Below are 22,078 nucleotides of genomic sequence, written 5' to 3'. Positions count from 1 at the left end.
TTGTTTTTTTTCAAATAAAATGTGTTAATAAAGGGTGCATTTTACTACTTACTGAATGGATCTTTAGCAATAATCGAACCCAAAGTCTCAAGAGGTTCAGATTCTCCCTCCTTGTTAACGGCCTTTACTCGGAACTTATATTCGTGTCCAGGCACAAGACCATCGACTGTATACTCTGGTACATCGGATTTGCCTACAGGCAGCCAAATGCCCGTGTCTGGATCGAACTTTTCAACCAAATAGCTCTCTATTGGCTCGCCCCCGTCGTCCTTTGGTTTTTTCCATTTTAGTTTACAGCCGTCCTTATGTATATCTGATACTTCCAAGGGGCCTTCAGGCTTGCCAGGCTTACCTAATTTTCAAAAATACAAAGATTATTTGATTTATTTATGTTTCCCTCAAAGAACTTACTTATAATATTTATTTGGAACTCCACTTGGTCCTGGCCATAGAGGTTATGAGCAGTAATCTTATAGAGTCCGGTATCCTTTCGTTCGGGGTTGTTATTGATATATTTCGTGTTGTATGGTACATTCTCTATACGGCTGGATGTTGTCGACTGTACAGATTTATTATTCTGTGTCCAAGTAACCTCGGGTGCCGGTTCTCCGGACACGTTAATGTCCAAAAAGATTGGTTCTCCAGCCTTGACGTTGTAAGTCCGAATGTTTCTACCGTCAATCTTGGGCGCCACTGTTTAATATAAAAAAATGTATACATATGAATACGTTTCCCATACATATAAAAAATAAAATAAATCAGTGGCATAAGAATGAGAATAAGAAACTACTTACACTTTCTTGGCTTAGTAATGATAGTCTTGCTAGTGTCAGATGGTTCACCGGGCCCGGCCGCATTAACGGCCTTGATTCGGAACTCATACTCGCAGTTTTCGTTTAGGTTCGGCACTGTCGCCTTGCACTCATCCCCGAAAGCTGGAGCAGCAACCTCAGCTCCTTTGATCCACTTGTCGGTGCCTTTTTCGCGTTTTTCAACAACGTAACTGGTGACGGGTGAGCCACCATCGTTGAGTGGTGGGCGCCATACCAAATCTACATGATCCTTATCCCAGTCCACTGCTTCTGGAGTACCGGGCTTGCCCGGCTCATCAAATGGATTTTTCGCAATAATAGATTGCTCCCCAGCCAACGGTTCGGACTCGCCCTCAGTATTTACAGCTAACACCCGGAATTTGTATTCATGTCCAGGCTCCAAATTATTCAGTTCAGCGAATGGCTCCTTGAAGCGACCAGATGGCATCCAACGTCCAGTCTCCACGTCCATTTTTTCCACAACGTAATGCTCTATTGGCAGACCACCATCATCTAGGGGAGCATTCCATTTAAGTTTGCAGCCCTCTTTGTGCACATCAGTAACACGCAGTGGCCCCTCTGGGGCACCCGGCTTGTCCAGCACAGAGACTTCAAATGAAGCTTCGTCGTGGCCAGATTCATTATCGGCCTTTATGGTATATTTTCCCGTATGCAGTCTCTTAGCAAATGGCACAGCCAGCTTGGTGCGATATGATTCCATATCAATATTGTAGTCGCTGTCGTCGTTCTCAAGGCGAGCCTTATTATGGAACCAGGTTTTGGTCGCTGGTGGTTCTCCAGATACCTTGATGTCGTACCGAATGTGTTGGCCTGCTTTAATGGTGATATCCTTAATATTGGTTCTATCAATTTTGGGTGGTGCAAATCGGTCCTTTGCGGTCATTTGATCTGATGGTTCGGAAGGCTTGCTTTGGCCTGCCTTGTTGACGGCTTTAACTCTAAATTGGTATTTTTTGCCTTCAATGAGGTCATTAACGCGTGCCTTGCAGTCAGGCGTATTTGTTTCCAGCACCTTTTGCCACTTTCCGGTGTTGTTGTCCTTCTTTTCTACAATATAACCAGTAACTGGGGCTCCACCATCGTCGTCAGGGGCCCTCCACTTAAGATCGCAATAGTTGGAAGACCAGTCGGAGATTTGAGGCTTACCGGGAGTGTCAGCTGCGTCAAATGGATTTTTAGCTGTAGTCGGTGTGTCAGTTACTAGGGGTTCCGACTCTCCTTCACTATTGACAGCTTTGACGCGGAAAAGGTATTCCTTGCCTTCTGTCAGACCTGTAACGTCGGCTTCTGGCGATTTGGTTGTGAGAACTGGAACCCATCGACCTGTTTCCGTGTCCATGCGTTCAACAACATAATGATCAATGGGTTCTCCTCCATCATCTTCAGGCTTATCCCATTTCAGGTGAACGCTTTCGGCAGTTACGTCCGAGACGGCTAAAGGACCCTTTGGCTTGCTGGGCTTGCAAAGCACATCCAGCTCCACTTCAACTGTATCGGTGCCTGAATCGTTTTTGGCTGTCACGATGTACGTTCCTCGATCAGCTCGCCTTACCTTTGGCATAATAAAAGTAGTCTTGTATTCCTCATTTTCGATTTTGATTGTGTCGCTAGATTTGATTTCCGCACCATTGTATGTCCATGTAATTTTTGCGGGGGGTTCTGCCTTCACTGCAGCGTCCATATGCAACATTTGTCCACTGCGCATGATTTTCTTTTGCAGGTTCTTTCGATCGATATGAGGCTTCAGGAAGCGCGGCTTGGCCACCACAGATTTGGAAACATCACTGGGGTCGCTAGGTCCAGCTCTATTAACTGCCACAATACGAAACTCGTATTCATGGCCCTCTTCGACACCGGTAACGGTACCCTTTGTCTTGTCACCAGGAACTGTGCCGGCATCCACCCAGGCCCGTCCCGATTTATCACGCATTTGAATGATATATTTCTGAATTGGAGCGCCGCCGTCGCTCTTGGGCGCGTCCCAGGCCAAGTCCACAAAATCTTTGTCCCAGTTAGTAGGCTCTGGCCTGCCAGGCTTGTCTGGCTCGTCAAACGGATTCTTTGCAATAATTGGCTTTTCCGTTTCCAAATCCTCTGACTCTCCCTCCTTATTGACAGCCCTTACGCGGAACTTATATGGTTTTCCCTCATGAAGACCAATCACCTTCGCCTCGGGCTCTGTACTCTTTCCGCATGGAAGCCACTGGCCAGTATGCGGATCGAGTTTTTCTATTTCATAATAGTCAATTGGCGCACCGCCGTCATCTTCCGGCTTTTCCCATTTGAGCTTGCAACTATGTTTGGTTATATCATTGACTTGCAAGGGACCCTTCGGCTTTCCTGGCTTACCCAACACTGTCACTTCCAATTCAGCTTCATCCTCACCGACTTCGTTTGCAGCTTTAATTGTGTATTTTCCGCTTTGTGGTCGCTTGGCGCGCATTACAAAGAACTTGGTGTTGTAGTCAATGTTATCAATTTTGATGCCCTCCTCGTCGCTGACTAAAGGAGCTCCATTGAAGAGCCACTCCACCTTCGGTGCGGGCTCACCCCTTATGTTGATGTCCAAGCTGATTGATAGGCCAGCTTTCACAATTACAGGTGAAAGATTTGTGCGGTCAATGTGGGGTTTCACTGTATAGAGAATAAGAGATTAGAGAATTATATAGAATAATTATAGAGAATAAGAGATAGGCTTTTATACATTGTATACGTATAGAAATATTCAGAGACTGCAAAAACTTACAAAATCGAGGTTTGGCTGTGTGCCAATTGGTTTGCTCGGATGGATCAGATGGGCCGGCCTTGTTAACGGCACGAACGCGGAATTTATATTGTTGTCCCTCCTCCAATTTCTTAACGACGCCTTTGCAAATCGGACCATCTGTTTCAAGAGCTTTAACAAACTCTCCAGAGTCTTTGTCCATAACTTCCACTATATACCCAGTAATGGGAGAGCCGCCATCTCGAATTGGTCGCTCCCATTTCAGTTTAACATGATGCTCATCCCAGTCCTCGAGCTCCGGTAGTCCAGGTGGAGCTGATACATCATACGGATTTTTGGCAGTGATAGCCGAGTCAGTTTCAAGGGGTTCAGATTCGCCCTCTTCATTTACTGCCTTCACTCTGAACTGGTATCGGTGGTTTGGATCCAAGCCCTTTACATCAATATCTGTCTTTTCAGGATCTACCGATCCTGCTGGCACCCATTTGCCTGTTGCGGTATCCATCTTTTCTACTACATAGCCTGTAATGGGTACGCCTCCGTCATCCTTGGGCTTCTTCCATTTAAGTTTGCAGCCTTCCTTGTGAATATCTGAGACCTCCAACGGACCTTCGGGCTTAGAGGGCTTGTCAATGATTATTACCTCTACCTCAGCTTCGTCCAGGCCGTTTATGTTTTCAGCACGTAGCTTGTACATGCCGCTCTCTTTTCGAGATGTATCCAACAATGTTAGTTTAGTATTATAGTCTTCGTTATCCAACCGTACTTGACCGCTGGCAGTTAAATCCTTTTCTTTGAAAATCCATGTTAGAGTAGGTGCTGGCTCTCCCTTGACGTCCACATCGAACTTAACTGTTTGGCCAGCTCGAACTTTGATGGGCTTCATTTTCTCGCGGTTAATAGATGGCTTAACTAGAAATTATAAATGAATAAATATGAGTCAATTGAAAATCAAAAGGTCTGGGAATGCATTATCAAATGAATAAATCTGTTTGTGCCTTTGGCTTAACATTAGCGCAGTTCAGAGATATTTTAAAGCTGTGGAACAGAGTTAGTTTTCCATTTTTACTCGCGCAAAAAACAGTCTTACGATTCCTTGGCTTGGCCAAATGTGGTTCTGTTGCATCGCTGGGCTCACTGGGACCAGCTTTGTTTATTGCGCGAACACGGAATTGATACACATTGCCTTCAGTGAGGCCATCGACGGTTGCTTCAGGTGCAGGTGTCTTAAAGAATGCATATTTTACGAAATCGTTAGAATGGTATAAATTATAATTAGCTTTATACGAGTATACTATTCTGGTTATGACAAATTTTGCGTCTATATCATTACTTACATTGGTTGTGAGTACTTCATCCCAAATGGGTGAGAACTTATCTTTCTTTTCGATAACGTAACCAACAATCGGAGCACCACCATCATCTTTAGGGGCCTCCCACTTCAACTTGACCATATGCTCATTATAGTCATCAATTTTGGGTGTACCTGGCTTGCTGGCAGCATCATATGGATTCTTTGCTATAATGCTGCCATCGGTCTCCAGGGGATCCGATTCCCCTTCCTCATTAATGGCCTTAACCCGAAACTGATATTCATGACCTTCTTGAAGACCCTTGACATCAAGTTCGGTATCATTGCCAGAGGTTCGACCCACAGGTACCCAACGGCCTTGATTTTTATCGAACTTTTCCACTTGGTAAGCCGTGATGGGCTTGCCACCATCATCCTCAGGTTTCTTCCATTTGAGCTTGCAACTGTCTTTAGTAACGTCCTTCACATCCAATGGTCCCTTTGGCTTACCCGGCGGGCCAAGGATATTTACTTCAACTGTGGCTTCATCCTCGCCATGCTCATTAACGGCACGGATTTTATAGATGCCTGTATGCTTTCTGACTGTGTCAATAATTGAAATTTTTGTATTGTAAGGTATGTTTTTAATTTCACTATTGCTTGGTAGTTCCGTTGGCTTGAGCTCGGTATCATTTTGATACCATGTTATTGTTGGCGCAGGTTCACCACGAACATTAACATCATACTTGATGGGTTTACCCGCGCGAACCAACAGTGGCTTCAGGTTTGTTCGATCAATGCGCGGTTTCACTGTAGGAAGGAACAAAAAAACCGTGAATAATTGAAATAGCAGAATTTAAATTTGTTTTAATGGAGCCACAGTCTATTGACTTACATTTTTTATACTTCACAATCTGAGGTACACTTGCATCTGATGGGGGCGACGGTCCGGCTTTGTTAACGGCCACAATACGGAACTGATATTCTCCATATTCCTGAAGACCAGCGACTGTAGCTTCCAATTGGTCACCTGGTATTTCCAAAGCCTTTTCCCACTCGGGTTTATTTTTGTCTTTCTTTTCAATGATATATTTCTGGATTGGGGCACCTCCATCATTGTTAGGCGGAGTCCATTTTAAGCTTACACTTTGATTATCATAATCGGTAACCTCGGGAGTGCCCGGCTTGTTGGGCTCATCGAAGGGATCTTTTGCCACGACGCCGACCAAAGTAGTCAACGGCTCGGACTCACCTTCTTCGTTGACAGCAGAAACGCGGAACATATACTCTGATCCGGGATTCAGCCCAGTCACATCGAAGCTAGGCGGCTCTTTTTCACCTGGTGACCGCCCAACTCGCACCCATTTGCCCGTAGCTGTGTCCATTTTCTCAACCACGTACTCCTTGATAGGAACTCCCCCATCGTCTTCGGGTTTTTTCCATTGCAATGTGCAGCCCGTTGCTGTTACGTCACTAACGGCAAGAGGTCCTTTCGGAGAGCTGGGCTTTCCTAGCACAACCAATTCCACGGTCTCGCGGTCCACGCCATTACGATTTTCTGCTTTCAGAGTGTAGAAACCACTGTCCTTGCGCAGGGCATTACTGATGACAAAATCGGTGTGATAGTCGATATTTTCGATCTTGATCCGATCCCCATTAGTCAGTGGGATATCGTCTCTCCAGCTCCAATGCAGTTCGGGTACTGGCTCCCCAATGACGTCCACTGACCATTTGTGGGTGCGACCACTTTTGATAGTTACGCGTTTAAACGTAGATCTATCAATCTTTGGTTTGACTATAAATTGAATGGAGATAAGTTCACAACAAGAGTTAATTTAAGTTCCACTGTAAAACATTGGAGGGATGCACAACTACATACATGTGTACATACTACGCAATAGAAGCGTTGTCAGTAGGCAAAGCTGGTGCATTTTGCTGTGAATTATTATGATTACTATGATCAGCGTGTCACATATGCAAATGAGCATAAAAACACAATAAGCAAAAAATAATACTTAATAATATGTTCTTTTATTCCTTTGTAGTTTCCAGTAGATTACCTTTGGGAAAATGTATAATTGGAAATTATTAGCTGTTACTAACATGCAATCAGCGTGCGTCCTCTCTCCCCAGTCTGGGTGACGACTGTTCCAAAAGTATATTTTGCATTGGTTCGCTATGCTATAACATATTCTTTATTTCAGCGTTGATACCGTTGATTGATATGTATACTATGTATGCTTGTACATCGCATACATATGTATGTGGTCAAACATAGACTAGACTAGACTGTATAGTTTCTTTTATTATTATTATACCCGATACTCAAAATGAGTATTGGGGTATATTAGATTTGTGGTAAAAGTGGATGTGTGTAACGCCCAGAAGGAATCGTTTCCGACCCCATAAAGTATATATATTCTTGATCAGCATCAATAGCCGAGTCGATTGAGCCATGTCTGTCTGTCCGTCCGTCCGTCTGTCCGTCTGTCCGTCCGTCCGTCTGTCCGTCTGTCCGTCCCCTTCAGCGCCTAATGCTCAAAGACTATAAGAGCTAGAGCAACGATGTTTTGGATCCAGACTTCTGTGATATGTCACTGCTACAAAAATATTTCAAAACTTTGCCCCGCCCACTTCCGCCCCCACAAAGGTCAAAAATCTGTGGCATCCACAATTTTAAAGATACGAGAAAACAAAAAACGCAGAATCGTAGAGAATGACCATATCTTTTAGACTGCAGAATCTGAATTGGATCGTATTACTATTATAGCCAGCATCAAGAAAACAATTTCATTTTTTCTCGCCCTGTCTCTCTCTAACACACAGGTAGCATAGGCGGCTTTGCTTAGAGTAAAACATTAGCGCCTAGATCTCAGAGACTATAAAAGCTAGTGCAACCAAATTTGGTATCCACACTCCTAATATATCGGACCGAGACGAGTTTGTTTTAAAATTTTGCCACACCCCCTTCCGCCCCCGCAAAGGATGCAAGTCTGGGGATATTCACAAATCTCAGAGACTATTATGGCTAGAGTAACCAAGTTTAGTATCCGCACTCCTGTTAGATCTCACTAGAAAAAGTATATCTCAAAATTTCGCCCCACCCCCTTCCGCCCCCGCAAAAGACGAAAATCTGTTGCATCCACAATATTGAGGATACGAGAAAACTAAAAACGCAGAATCATAGATAATGACCATATCTATCAGATTGGTGAATCTGGATCAGATCAGATCATTTTTATAGCCAAAAGGAACAAATCAATTTGCAGTGGCTACGCAGCGCCCGACGTCACGCTCAGACTGATTTTCTGTCTCTCTCGCACGCACTCTTTGTCGTGTTGTTAAATATTAGCGGCGTCTGCCGGAGGAGAGCCATACTGACTTAGTATCGGGTATAACCGTAGAGTTGCGGTGTCCGCAGCAACTCACAACGTTCCCCCTCGTTTTTAATTAATTTGTCTAATTTTCGCACTATTATTTTAGCATTTCGAAATAATATTGGGCAAAAGCAAAAAAAAACGAGGGGGAACGTTGTGAGTTGCTGCGGACACCGCAACTCTACGGTTATACCCGATACTAAGTCAGTATGGCTCTCCTCCGGCAGACGCCGCTAATATTTAACAACACGACAAAGAGTGCGTGCGAGAGAGACAGAAAATCAGTCTGAGCGTGACGTCGGGCGCTGCGTAGCCACTGCAAATTGATTTGTTCCTTTTGGCTATAAAAATGATCTGATCTGATCCAGATTCACCAATCTGATAGATATGGTCATTATCTATGATTCTGCGTTTTTAGTTTTCTCGTATCCTCAATATTGTGGATGCAACAGATTTTCGTCTTTTGCGGGGGCGGAAGGGGGTGGGGCGAAATTTTGAGATATACTTTTTCTAGTGAGATCTAACAGGAGTGCGGATACTAAACTTGGTTACTCTAGCCATAATAGTCTCTGAGATTTGTGAATATCCCCAGACTTGCATCCTTTGCGGGGGCGGAAGGGGGTGTGGCAAAATTTTAAAACAAACTCGTCTCGGTCCGATATATTAGGAGTGTGGATACCAAATTTGGTTGCACTAGCTTTTATAGTCTCTGAGATCTAGGCGCTAATGTTTTACTCTAAGCAAAGCCGCCTATGCTACCTGTGTGTTAGAGAGAGACAGGGCGAGAAAAAATGAAATTGTTTTCTTGATGCTGGCTATAATAGTAATACGATCCAATTCAGATTCTGCAGTCTAAAAGATATGGTCATTCTCTACGATTCTGCGTTTTTTGTTTTCTCGTATCTTTAAAATTGTGGATGCCACAGATTTTTGACCTTTGTGGGGGCGGAAGTGGGCGGGGCAAAGTTTTGAAATATTTTTGTAGCAGTGACATATCACAGAAGTCTGGATCCAAAACATCGTTGCTCTAGCTCTTATAGTCTTTGAGCATTAGGCGCTGAAGGGGACGGACAGACGGACAGACGGACGGACGGACAGACGGACAGACGGACGGACGGACAGACAGACATGGCTCAATCGACTCGGCTATTGATGCTGATCAAGAATATATATACTTTATGGGGTCGGAAACGATTCCTTCTGGGCGTTACACACATCCACTTTTACCACAAATCTAATATACCCCAATACTCATTTTGAGTATCGGGTATAACGAGGTGGAACGTTGTGAGTTGCTGCGGACACCGCAACTCTACGGTTATACCCGATACTAAGTCAGTATGGCTCTCCTCCGGCAGACGCCGCTAATATTAAACGACACGACAAAGAGAGCGTGCGAGAGAGACAGAAAATCAGTCTGAGCGTGACGTCGGGCGCTGCGTAGCCAATGCAAATTGATTTGTTCCTTTTGGCTACAAAAATTATCTGATCTGATCCAGATTCAGCAATCTGATATATATGGTCATTATCTATGATTCTGCGTTCTTAGTTTTCTCAAATCTGCAATATTGTGGATGCAACAGATTTTCGTCCTTTGTGGGGGCGGAAGGGGGTGGGGCGAAATTTTGAGATTTACGTTTTATAGTGACATCTAACAGGAGTGCGGATACTAAATTTGGTTACTCTAGCTTTAATAGTCTCTGAGATTTGTGAATATCCCCAGATTTGCATCCTTTGCGGGGGCGGAAGGGGATGTGGCGAAATTTTGAAACAAACTCGTCTCGGTCCGATATATTAGGAGTGTGGATGCCAAATTTGGCTGCTCTAGCTTTTATAGTCTCTGAGATCTAGGCGCTAATGTTTTACTCTAAGCATAGCTGCCTATGCTACGTGTGTGTTAGAGAGAGACAGGGCGAGAAAAAATGAAATTGTATTCTTGATGCTGGCTATAATAATAATACGATCGATTTCAGATTCTGCAGTCTAAAAGATATGGTCATTCTCTACGATTCTGCGTTTTTAGTTTTCTCGTATCTTCAAAATTGTGGATGCCACAGATTTTCGCTCTTTGTGGGGGCGGAAGTGGGCGTGGCAAAGTTTTGAAATATTTTTGTAGCAGTGACATATCACAGAAGTCTGGATCCAAAACATCGTTGCTCTAGCTCTTATAGTCTTTGAGCATTAGGCGCTGAAGGGGACGGACAGACGGACAGACGGACGGACGGACAGACAGACAGGGCTCAATCGACTCGGCTATTGATGCTGATCAAGAATATATATACTTTATAGGGTCGGAAACGATTCCTTCTGGACGTTACACACATCCACTTTTACCACAAATCTAATATACCCCAATACTCATTTTGAGTATCGGGTATAAAAATAAAAGCGAATTAAGATGATAATGGTTAAAATGGGTATGATATTTAATGGTTTGAACTGAAAGCAAAATAAGTTCATTAGAGGCATATAAAATATGTTTCTGCTTGCTAAATGTATGCTAAATGTTAAGCCAAAGCTAGAATAACAGAATGGGGCTTAAGAAAATAAAGTAAGATTAGATAGAATGGACATGGACTTTCGCATGACTTACGGTTTCTGTGTTTGCAAAGGTGATTGTCAGTTGGCTGCGATGGCTCGGATGGACCAGCCTTATTAACTGCACGTACTCTGAACTGATAGACCATTTTTTCCTTGAGGCCCTCCACCTGGCATTCCGGAGTGGGGTCCTCTGTTTTCGCTACCTCGCTCCAAGTTGGTGAGAACTTGTCTTTGATTTCGATGACATAGTGAGTAATGGGTCGGCCACCATCTGATGGTGGTCGCTTCCATTTAAGCAATACACTCTTGTTGTCGTAGTCATCGATAACTGGCTGACTGGGTGGACTTGGGGGATCGTAGGGATTCTTGGCCACGATAGCGTCCGTTGTCTCGAGCGGCTCTGATTCGCCTTCTTTATTAATGGCTTTAACGCGGAATTTATATTTCTTGTTGGGAGTTAGTCCCTTGAAATCAAAAGAGGTCTCATCTGGACCCACTTCGCCCGCAGGTATCCAACGTCCTGTCTCTTCGTCCATCCGTTCTAAGGCATAACCCGTTATTTCGCAGCCACCGTCGTCTTGTGGACGCTTCCATTTCATTTTGATATGGTTAGCCCTAACCTCATCTGGCTCGAAAGGACCACCCGGAGCCAATGGCCGGTCTAGAACTACAACTTGGGCCTCGGACTCAATAGTGCCAGAGCTGTTTGTGAGCACCAGCTTATATTTTCCTGTGTCCTTGCGGACGGATTTCTTAATGGTTATTGAGGAATTTCTCTCCAGCTGCTCAAGACAAATTCGATTATCGAACTTGAGGTTTTCAGTTTCCTTTAGCCAAGTTGCTGTTGGTTCCGGCTCACCATCGTACTTAACGTCAAAGCGAACGGTTTGCCCTTTCTTAACAGTAATATTCTTAAGACCATCACCCACAAGAAACGGCTTAACGAAACGGCACTTGGCAATTATGGATTTAGTCTTGTCGCTAGGCTCACCAGGACCTGCCCGATTAACAGCACGGACTCGGAATTCGTACTGTTGACCCTCCTTGAGGCCATCCACTGTTGCAATTCTTGCATCGCCGTCTACCTCTTTGCCGGCAACCCAATCGTTTGAGAATTTTTCCTTATACTCGACAATGTACGCAGTGATGGGGTCACCACCATCACTATCTGGTGCTTCCCATTTGAGATCAGCATGATCCTTATCCCAGTCGGTAAGATCAACCGCCTTGGGTTTTCCAGGCTCATCCCATGGATCTTTAGCGAGTATTGTGTTTTTAAATGTGGCTGGATCTGATGGGCCAATCTTGTTTATAGCACGAATACGGAATCTGTACTGCTTCTTTGGCACTAAGTCATCGATTTTCTTTTTACACGGTTCACCAGGTGACACTTCAGCGACAGGCTCCCAACCTTGCTTCTTACTCAAGTCCTGCCTTTCGATCACATATTTAGATATTGGAGTGCCTCCATCATCTTCAGGTGGTGAGAAGTTTACAACACACGATGTCTGATACACATCTGTAACATCGACATTCAGCGGTGGCTGTGGAACGTCCTGGCAGATAATGTGTACATCCTTTGTATCTTCACCTTGACCATTAGAAATTTTAATTTGATACGGCCCTGATAAATCTCTGGAAGGCTTCTTTATTTTGAACGTGACTTTGTCATCGGTCACGGCGACTTCCACATCCTTTACAGGCAAGGGCTTGCCGTCCTTAAATAATTTTGCCTCAACTGGGGATTGTTTTGTACCGCTAACTACATTGGGTGGGAGGGGGGTGGAGTTGGAAAACAGAATGACTTGAAAAATGTGTTTTTTAATTGTAGCTTTAAAAAAGTAAGGAGTAAGGAGGCCCCTTAAAGTCGCTATGATATAGTGTATGCAAGTTAATATGTGTACATATATTTACATACATATTAGAAGGGGAAATTCCGACCTACCTTTGAATGGTACTTCTACCACTACAGGTGAACTAATAGGTCCGGCAAACTCATCAGGGCAATCAATGTTCGGTCTACTTTCTCCCTTTCGCACCGAAAGCTTGCACTTTGAGCTGAGTTGCCCAGATTCGCATGTGATTTCGCCCTCATCAGACAGGTCTAGGCCATTAAAAATGAGCTGATGCTTTCCGCCACCTAAATTTTTGATCTCAATACGTTCATTGGGTACAATTGGTTCCCCATTGAATTTCCAATCACAAGGCGCTGTCTGGTCCTGCAGTTCGACATCCAGCACTAGCTTCTCTCGTTCTACGGCATCTGTGTCTTTAAGTTTCTTATTGAAACGATTTTGGTCTTAAATAGAAAACGGCAAAACAACAATAATTGAAATACAAATATATATATAATCATTTTCAGCAACAATTATGCACTTACAATTAATAATTATTTCCGCCTCGGTCTTGTCCGCATTCGTAGTACATTTGAATTGGCCGGCATCAGTAACTTTACAATCCTTGATGACCAACTTACGCTTCCGACCTTCCTTTACAATTTGTATACGCTTGTCGGGCTTTATTTCCTCATCGTTGCGGAACCATTGGACATCCCCTTGAGCATCATCGATTTCACAGGCGAGTGTCACGGTATCCTTCTCGATGCACTGCTGAGATTTCAAAACCTTGACGAACTTGTATGGGTACTCAACGACTTTCAGAGTACACTCAGTCTTATCGGGTTGTTTGTCCAGTTGGCATCGGTAGTGGCCAGAGTCCTCCAGTAGCGAGTCTTTAATGATAAGCTTAAGGTTGCCATTTATGTCTTTAGATATCAGGAAGCGAGGATCATCCGACTCGATCTTTGTATTATCCTTGTACCAATGTACATTTGCCATACTGCTGCTGACAGAACACTCTAATGTAGTTTCATGCTGTGTGAAGCCCTCCAGTTTCTTTTTGAGTGGCTTCGTAAATGTATATGTAGGATCTGCTTCTTCGACATTCAAGAAAGCCGTGCTTGAAACACCGCCAATTTCGATGGTGTACTTTCCAGTATCTTCCACTTTTGGTTGCGTAATTATCAACTGATATGTATCATTTTCCTGCTTGAATTTAAATTTGCTGCCCGTAAAAACCTCCTACAATTTGGGGGGGAAAAATTTGGTTTGATTTGATTGCATACAATTTATTGAAGTTTTCATTGAAATGTTCCAGCTGGGACTTGGATAAGCACGGTCCAGTCCAGCTGTCATACTTACATCCTTGCGGAATAGCCACTTTGGCTTGCAGTTTGGTTTGCTGAACCTGGCCTCAAACACAACCTTTTTATCCTTTCCCTCCTTTGCAAACTGGTCAATCAATGGACTAAGGAACGACTCCACCTTCTGTGCTCATACATCGCGAGGTTTGTGTTGTCAAAAATGGGTAAAGTTTTGTAAATTGGATATACGATTACTAAGCGCTCTTTAGTGTTCCATTGTGTTCATTGGATTAATACAAATAATGTAAACACACAACGTACGTACATATGCCTGTGTGTATGTACTATAGACTCCCCCTCACCGTCAAAAAACTGTCATCGAATCAAACGAGTCAATCGCACATTACACACATCATATGTATTATGTGTGTATAACATTATTTTGATTTGTTAGCTTATATCCAATTCATGCTTACGCTTAATCAAATGCTCAAAAAACAAAGAATATTTCTGTTTTATCAGTCATAAGAGCATAAGCATATGATTAGCTATTTCAGTAATATGATATTGCGTATTGTATTCCATGCAACAATAGCAACACTGCCCAAGTATACTACACTGCCCAATCAATAGGTTCTAAAAACACAGAATAAAAAGCCCTAGCTCTCCAGCGTTATGATATATTATATTCATATATTCAAAAATCTAAATATTGGTTATATAATACTAGATTATAGCCAAATTTAAAAATTATGTTCAAAAAAAATATTAGGCAGAGTACATAGTACCTATCGATTGGATGTAATATATAAGCACAATTTATATTTAATTGGGATAGTGTACTTGGTAAAATTGTTGAACATTTTCTCACTTCTGAAAAATGTTTTGTACCAAGTATGCTTAGTGTGAATTTTTTGTTGATACTTATCGTATATCGAATTTTTAGTTAGATTGGTCGATCTGTCAATTGTTTTGGTCTTATTATAATATGTATGCAAGTAAGTAGAATATTTCCAAAAAATAAGCAGTAAAGATGCGTATGTGCGAAGTTGATATACTTAATGTGGAAGCTGTTAGACGAAATAGAATAGCCAGCCAGAATACATATCCAGCGAAGCAAAATACAAATGGCTGAATGCCGAAAACATCAAATTATATTGGAAAACTCGTATATCTAAAAAAAATGTTAGCTATTGGCTTTAGCAAAAAACTTGCCACAGCCGCGTTACGGGAGGCCGTACTGTTCTACCATTCATGTCGGTAAAAATAAAACAAAATTCACATTTACAAGTATATGTACATATACATATATTCCATATATGTAGGGAAATGCGTTGATTTGTAGAACGGATTACGCTCCAAAAAGAGGCTTCAAAAAGCAACATTTGTTGTCTCACCTCTGCAACGTTAGGTAATACAAGTAATTATAATCACAATAATAATTCATTTTGAGTATTAAAACTAGAATAGTGACAGAGCGCACCTCCTCTCGTCGAAACGGATGCAGCGTCGGCCAATCGGGGATCAATTCAGCTAAAGATGGCCTACGTGATGATGGCCCCTATATTGCAGTTATAATAATCAGATAGTAATATATGCATATAATCAAATCTATCTATGTCTTATTAAAGTTCCCTGAGTTTTTCAAATGTATATATCACATATACAAGATCTTATTCCCTTGAAATGGTGCATATGTACATACTACGTATGAAAATTTTCACTGAAGAATGCTACTTTTGCAATGCAATTTTTGTTCACTATTCGGTAAATACTATGACTATGTGATTGAGCGCTAAAGCAAATTGATGTGTATCTTCGTTTGACTGGGGTTTAGTAAATTCAACTCAAGCTAGAGCAAACGATTGGTTAGACTCCGAGTTGGCACAATGATTGAGTTCGTTTTATTTAAAACGAGTATAAAGAAATTCTTTGAAAACACTTCATGTTTCGAAAGACTTTAACATATGTAGTTATAATCAAGGTGCCAACTCAGAATGAAATTCATCTCAGCATCGTCAGTAATTTGCATTGATTGGTATCATATATGATACACACATATAGAATGCACGTATTTATGCAATCCGATCGCTCCTTACCCTTTCAACTTTTTTAAGGGCCGGTAATGGTTTTTCGGTCTCTTTGAGATCACCCCAATTGGGGTCCTGTTCTTCTTTGTCCCATTTTTGATAACGACGTTTTTTGAGCATGGCACGGAAATCCATACCACTTGAATCAGACACATATAACTGCATCTCGGCCGAATCCTCTCCATGAATATTGGACACCACAACCTTATATTTGCTCTCATCGTTGGGCTTGCACTTACGCATACACAAAGTGATTGTGTTTGTTTGCCCATCCGTGAGGAACTTATACCGACCGCCCTCTAGGATTTCCGTAACACCTTTGTAAAATTTGAATGTGGGTGCCGGACTGCCCTCGACGCCAACCGTAAGGTAAGCTGTCGAGTCTATAAGACAAAGAACACGAAATAAACAGATACATATGTTAGTCAGACTTAATTATTTGAATACATAATACACAAGACACGAAAGGTAGAATGTTGATTTTTAAAATTCTGCTCAAACGACAGCTATATACATATGTACATAGATATGAAATATAGTACATACCTTCCACCACTGAGTATGACTCTTGGACATCAACAATAGAGGGGGGACCGCCATCGCCGACATCGCGTAGTGGTGTGGATGGCTTGTTAATAAGATCTTCTAGATCTTGGACGCTGGGACGGCGAACATCGATCGAGGGTCGTCTCCGCTGTTAGCCACAAACATTTAGTAAAACATTTGGACAGTAGACAAAAACATACATATAAATAAGAGAGTCTGTTATTAATTTCACAATTTGGCGATATTAGATAGAAATCTGGATAACATTCAAGACATCCAACTTTAAATTGTCCATAACATGAAATATAATACGTGTAATGTATGTAATTTCTGTTTTCAAAGTTCCGATTATAATTATGTACATAAATTCAAAATCAAAATGCATACTGCGGGACGGGGTAAGGATGGGTAAACCAACTGCAAAGTAACATTAATCTATAACTACAATCATTCTACAAAATAGATATGAAATGATTCTACTTTAACAAGGAATGAAACTCGAAATACATATGAAATGATTCTACTTTAACAAGGAATGAAACTCGAAATACATATGAAATGATTCTACTTTAACAAGGAATGAAACTTGAATTCTGGTTAAATACGTACATACATATGTACATGGTAAATGAAAATGGAATAACTTGCTGCTTGCACTGATTTGAAGCTTTTCAAATATATAAATATTAAAAAAATTAATTTTTAATTCTAACTTGTAACGTAATTGCAAAAATATTATATAATTTTGATTATCATTATCTAAATAACTGGTATTAATGACATTTGTAGATTAGATATACGTATCTTAAGTTTGAACATTTACACGCACAAGATTAGCCCCCCCTACTCTTTTAGCTACATACATACATATGTATCTATATATTTTCTACACTTTACTTTGTTGACATAAAGAAAAAAAAAAAATTTTGTAAAATTAATATTTTTTCCAGATGTGTGAGGTGCGATCCGACAGTTGAACAGGGAAGCATTATTTCAACACGGATGGAAGATTGGCAAGCTGGCCATACCTTTAACCATATCCACCAAATTCTAATATACTCGTTGGTGCTATACAAATACAAATATTTATTTTCTCAATGATTTCATGGATATGTACAGGTACAGTGTCTGTAGAGGGGTAATAATGCTGAGCTTCCAACTGATGTTCCCTATATTGATACTGGTAAAGTTCTTTCTAAGTAATATATTCTAAAAGTATGTACAGTACATCAAATTAACGTTTAGGATTACATTCGTGGTGCGTCAACAGCTCACGCCCATGACCACATTCCAATGGAATTTTCAGAGTGCATTGTCGTTTGCGAATGTTGCAAACATAAGGAGACTATCTCTATTCACTCTTTTCCCATTCTCTTTATATTTATACACTTAGTCGGGATTGTGCTTGAAATAAAAAAAACTATGGGTATTTACAAAGTTTGAGTACGGAATGTTACATACGTCCTTCTAAGTACAGATATGTATAAAATAGTAAACTTTCATTCATGTCAGTGGCCAACGAAAAGCAAGCGAACAGACAATAAAAGAATATATGTATGTGTGATCATTTGACCACAATTTTAAGACCTGTTTCGTGTCCCCCATTTCTCCAGGTCGCTGTTGCTTTTGCTAACATGATCAAGAAAAATAAATGTGTTAAATTAAAGTTAAAGACATTACAAAAAATTATAAAATTTGATTGTTGCTAAATATTTCACTGCTCATACTTATCCGCATTGTTCTTTCACCATTTTTCGAGGTTCTATTAATTACTTTATTATCTTTCTGTACATACAACAATGCCGAGACGTAACAAGAATTTACGAAGTCATTCTTTTACTTTGAAAACCAAGACTTGTTGTGCCGACTTACAGTAGACTTACAATACTTAAAACGCATTAATTGAATAAGAAATGGAACATGCACTAAACTCTGCTTCCAAACACGACACGGAATCCAGGTTCATACTTAATCCGATCAGCATAAAAAAGTTCAACGACTACTGTTAATACCATGGTGGGTGCTATTAGTTATTTGGACAACAGATGTCGGTTTTAAAATTTGTACTAAGTAGGACCTGAACTTAGTATCGACTGTGCTTCTGAGCAATACTTAATGGTAGCAAGTACTCGAAGTTTCCACTGCACACAGCTGTTCGTACAGGTTTAGGTTGTGGGTGTGGTGTGAGCATGGACAGCCGACATAAAATAGTATGTATGTATGTTTGTTTGGAACTCATGGAATTGAAGTAACTTTATTTGAGTATCCAGTGAATTTTTAACAAAAACTACGCTGTGTGTGTGTGTGGTTTTATGTAAGTTTCTTTGTTATAAAGTGTGTGTGTGTGTCGAGGTGGATGGCAATGGCAGTTCACCAAATGTTAACAAGGAATGCGACCAAGACTACTTATGGAAAAATAAAACGCAGCTAACTCTCACCTGTCCTTCACCGACCTCGCCTGGCCTCAACAACTGTAATATTACGAGTATGTTTGAATTGTATTATATTGCTAAACAACATATGTACATACTACATCATTTCATTGAATCGATTCGACTGGGCTGGTACGAGTGTGTATTTATGTATGTTAATATGTAATGTACCAGTACTTATGTGCAGGACTGAGTTTTAAAAATCAGTGGGGTTATGGATAGTATTAAGGATGTCTCAGGATTCTTTATACCCGTTATAGTAGTAGACGGCATTTAGGTCCCTTTTAGCTCCCCACTCTACCCCTTACATCTGTACATCTCTTAAATACATATGTAGTAAACATATCTATTCTTTAAATTATAAGTCTATAAAGAAATCTAAAAAATACTAGAATGCCAAAAAAAAATGTAATTGCACCTTAAATACTTATCAATCCATAATTTCAAACGAACTTGGATGAATCAGATTTAGAAATGCTGGATCTAGAAGCTGTCTTTTCACACGCGACACTATTAATTGAACAATATTCTTCAATTGCATATACCGTTATGAATCTGAACTGTAGGATATACGTATATTCATAGCCACATAGTAGCTTTGAGGCTGCATCGTTAAATGGAAACAGCTAGCTCATCTACACGAAAATATGAGTGCCTCTTGCACATAAATATGCATATAAATATGAGAATATATACATAATTCATATTGGCAAGAATTTTAATATATACATACGCGTAGTTTATGTACTCATCGGCTGACACAGTGGCCACTCGAGCATCCAACATAAGCCACTCACACTAGCCTAGCCGATCTCAAATGATAATAGGGCTACGCGCAAAGGAAGGGCTACATACTCGTTGCTTTTAAACATTTTCAAAAGCCATTGCTTTGATATTTGTTCTTGTTGGCTACCTTTTGTTGTAACTTCACTGTACTATATAAATAGGAGGATACATATGTTTGCTATATCTAGGGACGAAAAATTTGTTCTATTTTTAGACTATGCAAGTTTATTCGTTTGGGTCTTTTTTAAAAATTTTTTATTGCTTAGAACTACAGCGAGGGAGAATACGACACGATATAATTAGACGTGTTGGAAGGCCACCCTGTTTAGGTAGGCACAGAATATCAAAACAGTATTAATATAATATGAAAACGAATATAGAATACATATACACATCCATATGTGCATACATACAATAAATATGTAGAGAGAATGCTTCATGGCCAAGGCGGAAATTTTAGTTTCATCGTTTGAACATACGTATTTTCCGCAGAATTTTGAATTAAAAACAGTTAAGAACTTCGTAATTTATTTCGTTTGATTTTGTTTTTTGGTAAGATACTGATACTGAACTGATTTGAAAACTTTACATTCTCTTGGCCATGCGGATCGTGCGAGAATCGCCACGTCAGTTTAATTTTTAAGGGTCGACTCAGATTACGCTGTAATAGTCCAATACCCAATTACCCCGAAAGCACCTCATATGAAATTTTAATTGACTTCCGCAATTGGGTCATACATACATTTCGTATTTGTTCGGATGCGTTTTTTGCCAATAACCAGAAATAAATAATGATTTTGACGTGATCAAAGGTACGAGTACCAGATTTTCCCAAAAAAATACTTTAGAATTCTTAAAAGAACTAATCACTTGGCTAGAGCTCGCATTGCTTATTGTGTTAAGAAATTGAGAAAAATGTCGGAGGTTTCTTACCCGTGCGTCCAATACTTCTCCCGGCCGGAGTTTCTTCTATGGTTGTTGGTGTTTGTTGATTGTGTTGAGTTGAGTTGAGGGGGGATTGGCAGTGTAGTAAGTGTGTACGAGTGTTGTTGTTGAATGCAAAGGGTATGCGTTGGAAGATTGTTTTGTTTGTTTGTTGTTGATATTGTTGAAGAACATTGTTTTGTTGGTTTGTTATTTAATGGAGTGTTTTGGTTTATAGGTTCATTGATTGGATTGAATGTTGTTTAGTTTTGAGGACAATTTGCATAGATACATAGAAGGGAACACAGGAAATACATATATAAATTAGCTACTTTCAATTTATCACTAAATACTATTCGTAAGGCGTTAACAAAGTCCACAAAGTTAAGAACAGTTAATCGAGAAAGCAATTTACGAGTACATATAAGCATACCATACATATTTTTTATTTTTTACGAGCATAATACATATATGCTTCTGTACTCTTAATAACTAAAGCTCCATACGTACATAAATACACATAGAATTATAAAAAAATTGGAAGCTCTCAGGCACTAATTCAGTGTCCCTCCATCACAGAAACCTAGACTGGTTAACCATCAAAATGGAATTTTACACACAGCATAGTTTAAGACTAGCCGTTTCCCTTTAAACGACTGAGATGCGAAATTAATGCAATTCTAGCACGCTAAGAGTGGAATTCATGTTGATTTGACAAGCGTACGGGTATTATAAATTTCTGATGAAACTTATTTAGCGTATATACAGCAGCTAAAAAAAACTGACTATTCAAGCAAACTGAAAAATAGGCCCTACATATGTATGTATTCAATTTACATATGCACATATGTGTGTAGTCAGGCCCAAGATGTATTTAATTGGAGTGAATTAATTTAGATTGACATTTATTTGTTTCTCAGGTTACTTGCACAATTATATGTGCCTACGAGTAGCATTGAAATACCTAACGTATCGATACGACAAGATTATCGTTGTCTTATGTAAATAGCATAGTGAAAGGTGATAATTGTAAATGTATATGTATATGTATACGTTTGTTATCACATTTAGATATAAATGGCAAATTTACCTCATCATTGATAATTAGTGATGGTCGGCGACCCGTATCGGCTGGAGGGATAAGAGAGCCGCGTCGACTTGGTGGCTCTGGTGCTAAGGATGGACGCTTCTCCCGTATCACCTCGATCTTTGGTGGATCTCCAGGTGCTGGCGGCTGCATTTTGGGCACCTTTGGCCTTTCCTCCTATTTCAAAAAATATATAAATAAATATGGAAAAACGTGGTTTTTGTTACTCGATCTACACATTCTACAAATTTATGTAAATCATTTGCCTAGATAGTATAGTCTTTATTATAATAATTGGTGGAAA

General features: G+C 40.5%; 1 protein-coding gene across 19 annotated transcripts in view; it reads right to left on the bottom strand.

Annotated features, from left to right (window-relative positions):
* The window catches only part of bt (projectin protein bent), a 54,502-nt gene that overhangs the window by 15,977 nt on the left and 16,447 nt on the right, over positions 1-22,078 (bottom strand). For 14 of the 19 annotated variants that reach the window (XM_033381294.1, XM_033381302.1, XM_033381304.1 and 11 more), the window contains 16 exons: positions 21,778-21,951; positions 20,697-20,732; positions 18,984-19,016; positions 16,546-16,693; positions 16,009-16,382; positions 13,968-14,093; positions 13,148-13,847; positions 12,713-13,066; positions 10,820-12,529; positions 5,745-6,644; positions 4,896-5,659; positions 4,649-4,784; positions 3,580-4,470; positions 795-3,467; positions 412-693; positions 53-352 (listed from right to left, as the gene is read on the bottom strand). In XM_033381294.1, coding sequence (XP_033237185.1) covers positions 53-352; positions 412-693; positions 795-3,467; positions 3,580-4,470; positions 4,649-4,784; positions 4,896-5,659; positions 5,745-6,644; positions 10,820-12,529; positions 12,713-13,066; positions 13,148-13,847; positions 13,968-14,093; positions 16,009-16,382; positions 16,546-16,693; positions 18,984-19,016; positions 20,697-20,732; positions 21,778-21,951 — 9,601 coding nt within the window. The remainder of the gene's footprint in view (positions 1-52; positions 353-411; positions 694-794; positions 3,468-3,579; positions 4,471-4,648; positions 4,785-4,895; positions 5,660-5,744; positions 6,645-10,819; positions 12,530-12,712; positions 13,067-13,147; positions 13,848-13,967; positions 14,094-16,008; positions 16,383-16,545; positions 16,694-18,983; positions 19,017-20,696; positions 20,733-21,777; positions 21,952-22,078) is intronic. The other 5 variants (XM_033381308.1, XM_033381306.1, XM_033381295.1 and 2 more) reach the window with 3 other exon arrangements.

The sequence above is a fragment of the Drosophila pseudoobscura genome, chromosome 5, assembly GCF_009870125.1.
Source record: "Drosophila pseudoobscura strain MV-25-SWS-2005 chromosome 5, UCI_Dpse_MV25, whole genome shotgun sequence".
NCBI lineage: Eukaryota > Metazoa > Arthropoda > Insecta > Diptera > Drosophilidae > Drosophila > Drosophila pseudoobscura.
The sequence above is the reverse complement of the archived record's forward strand: the minus strand, read 5'-3'. Positions and strand labels throughout refer to the sequence as shown.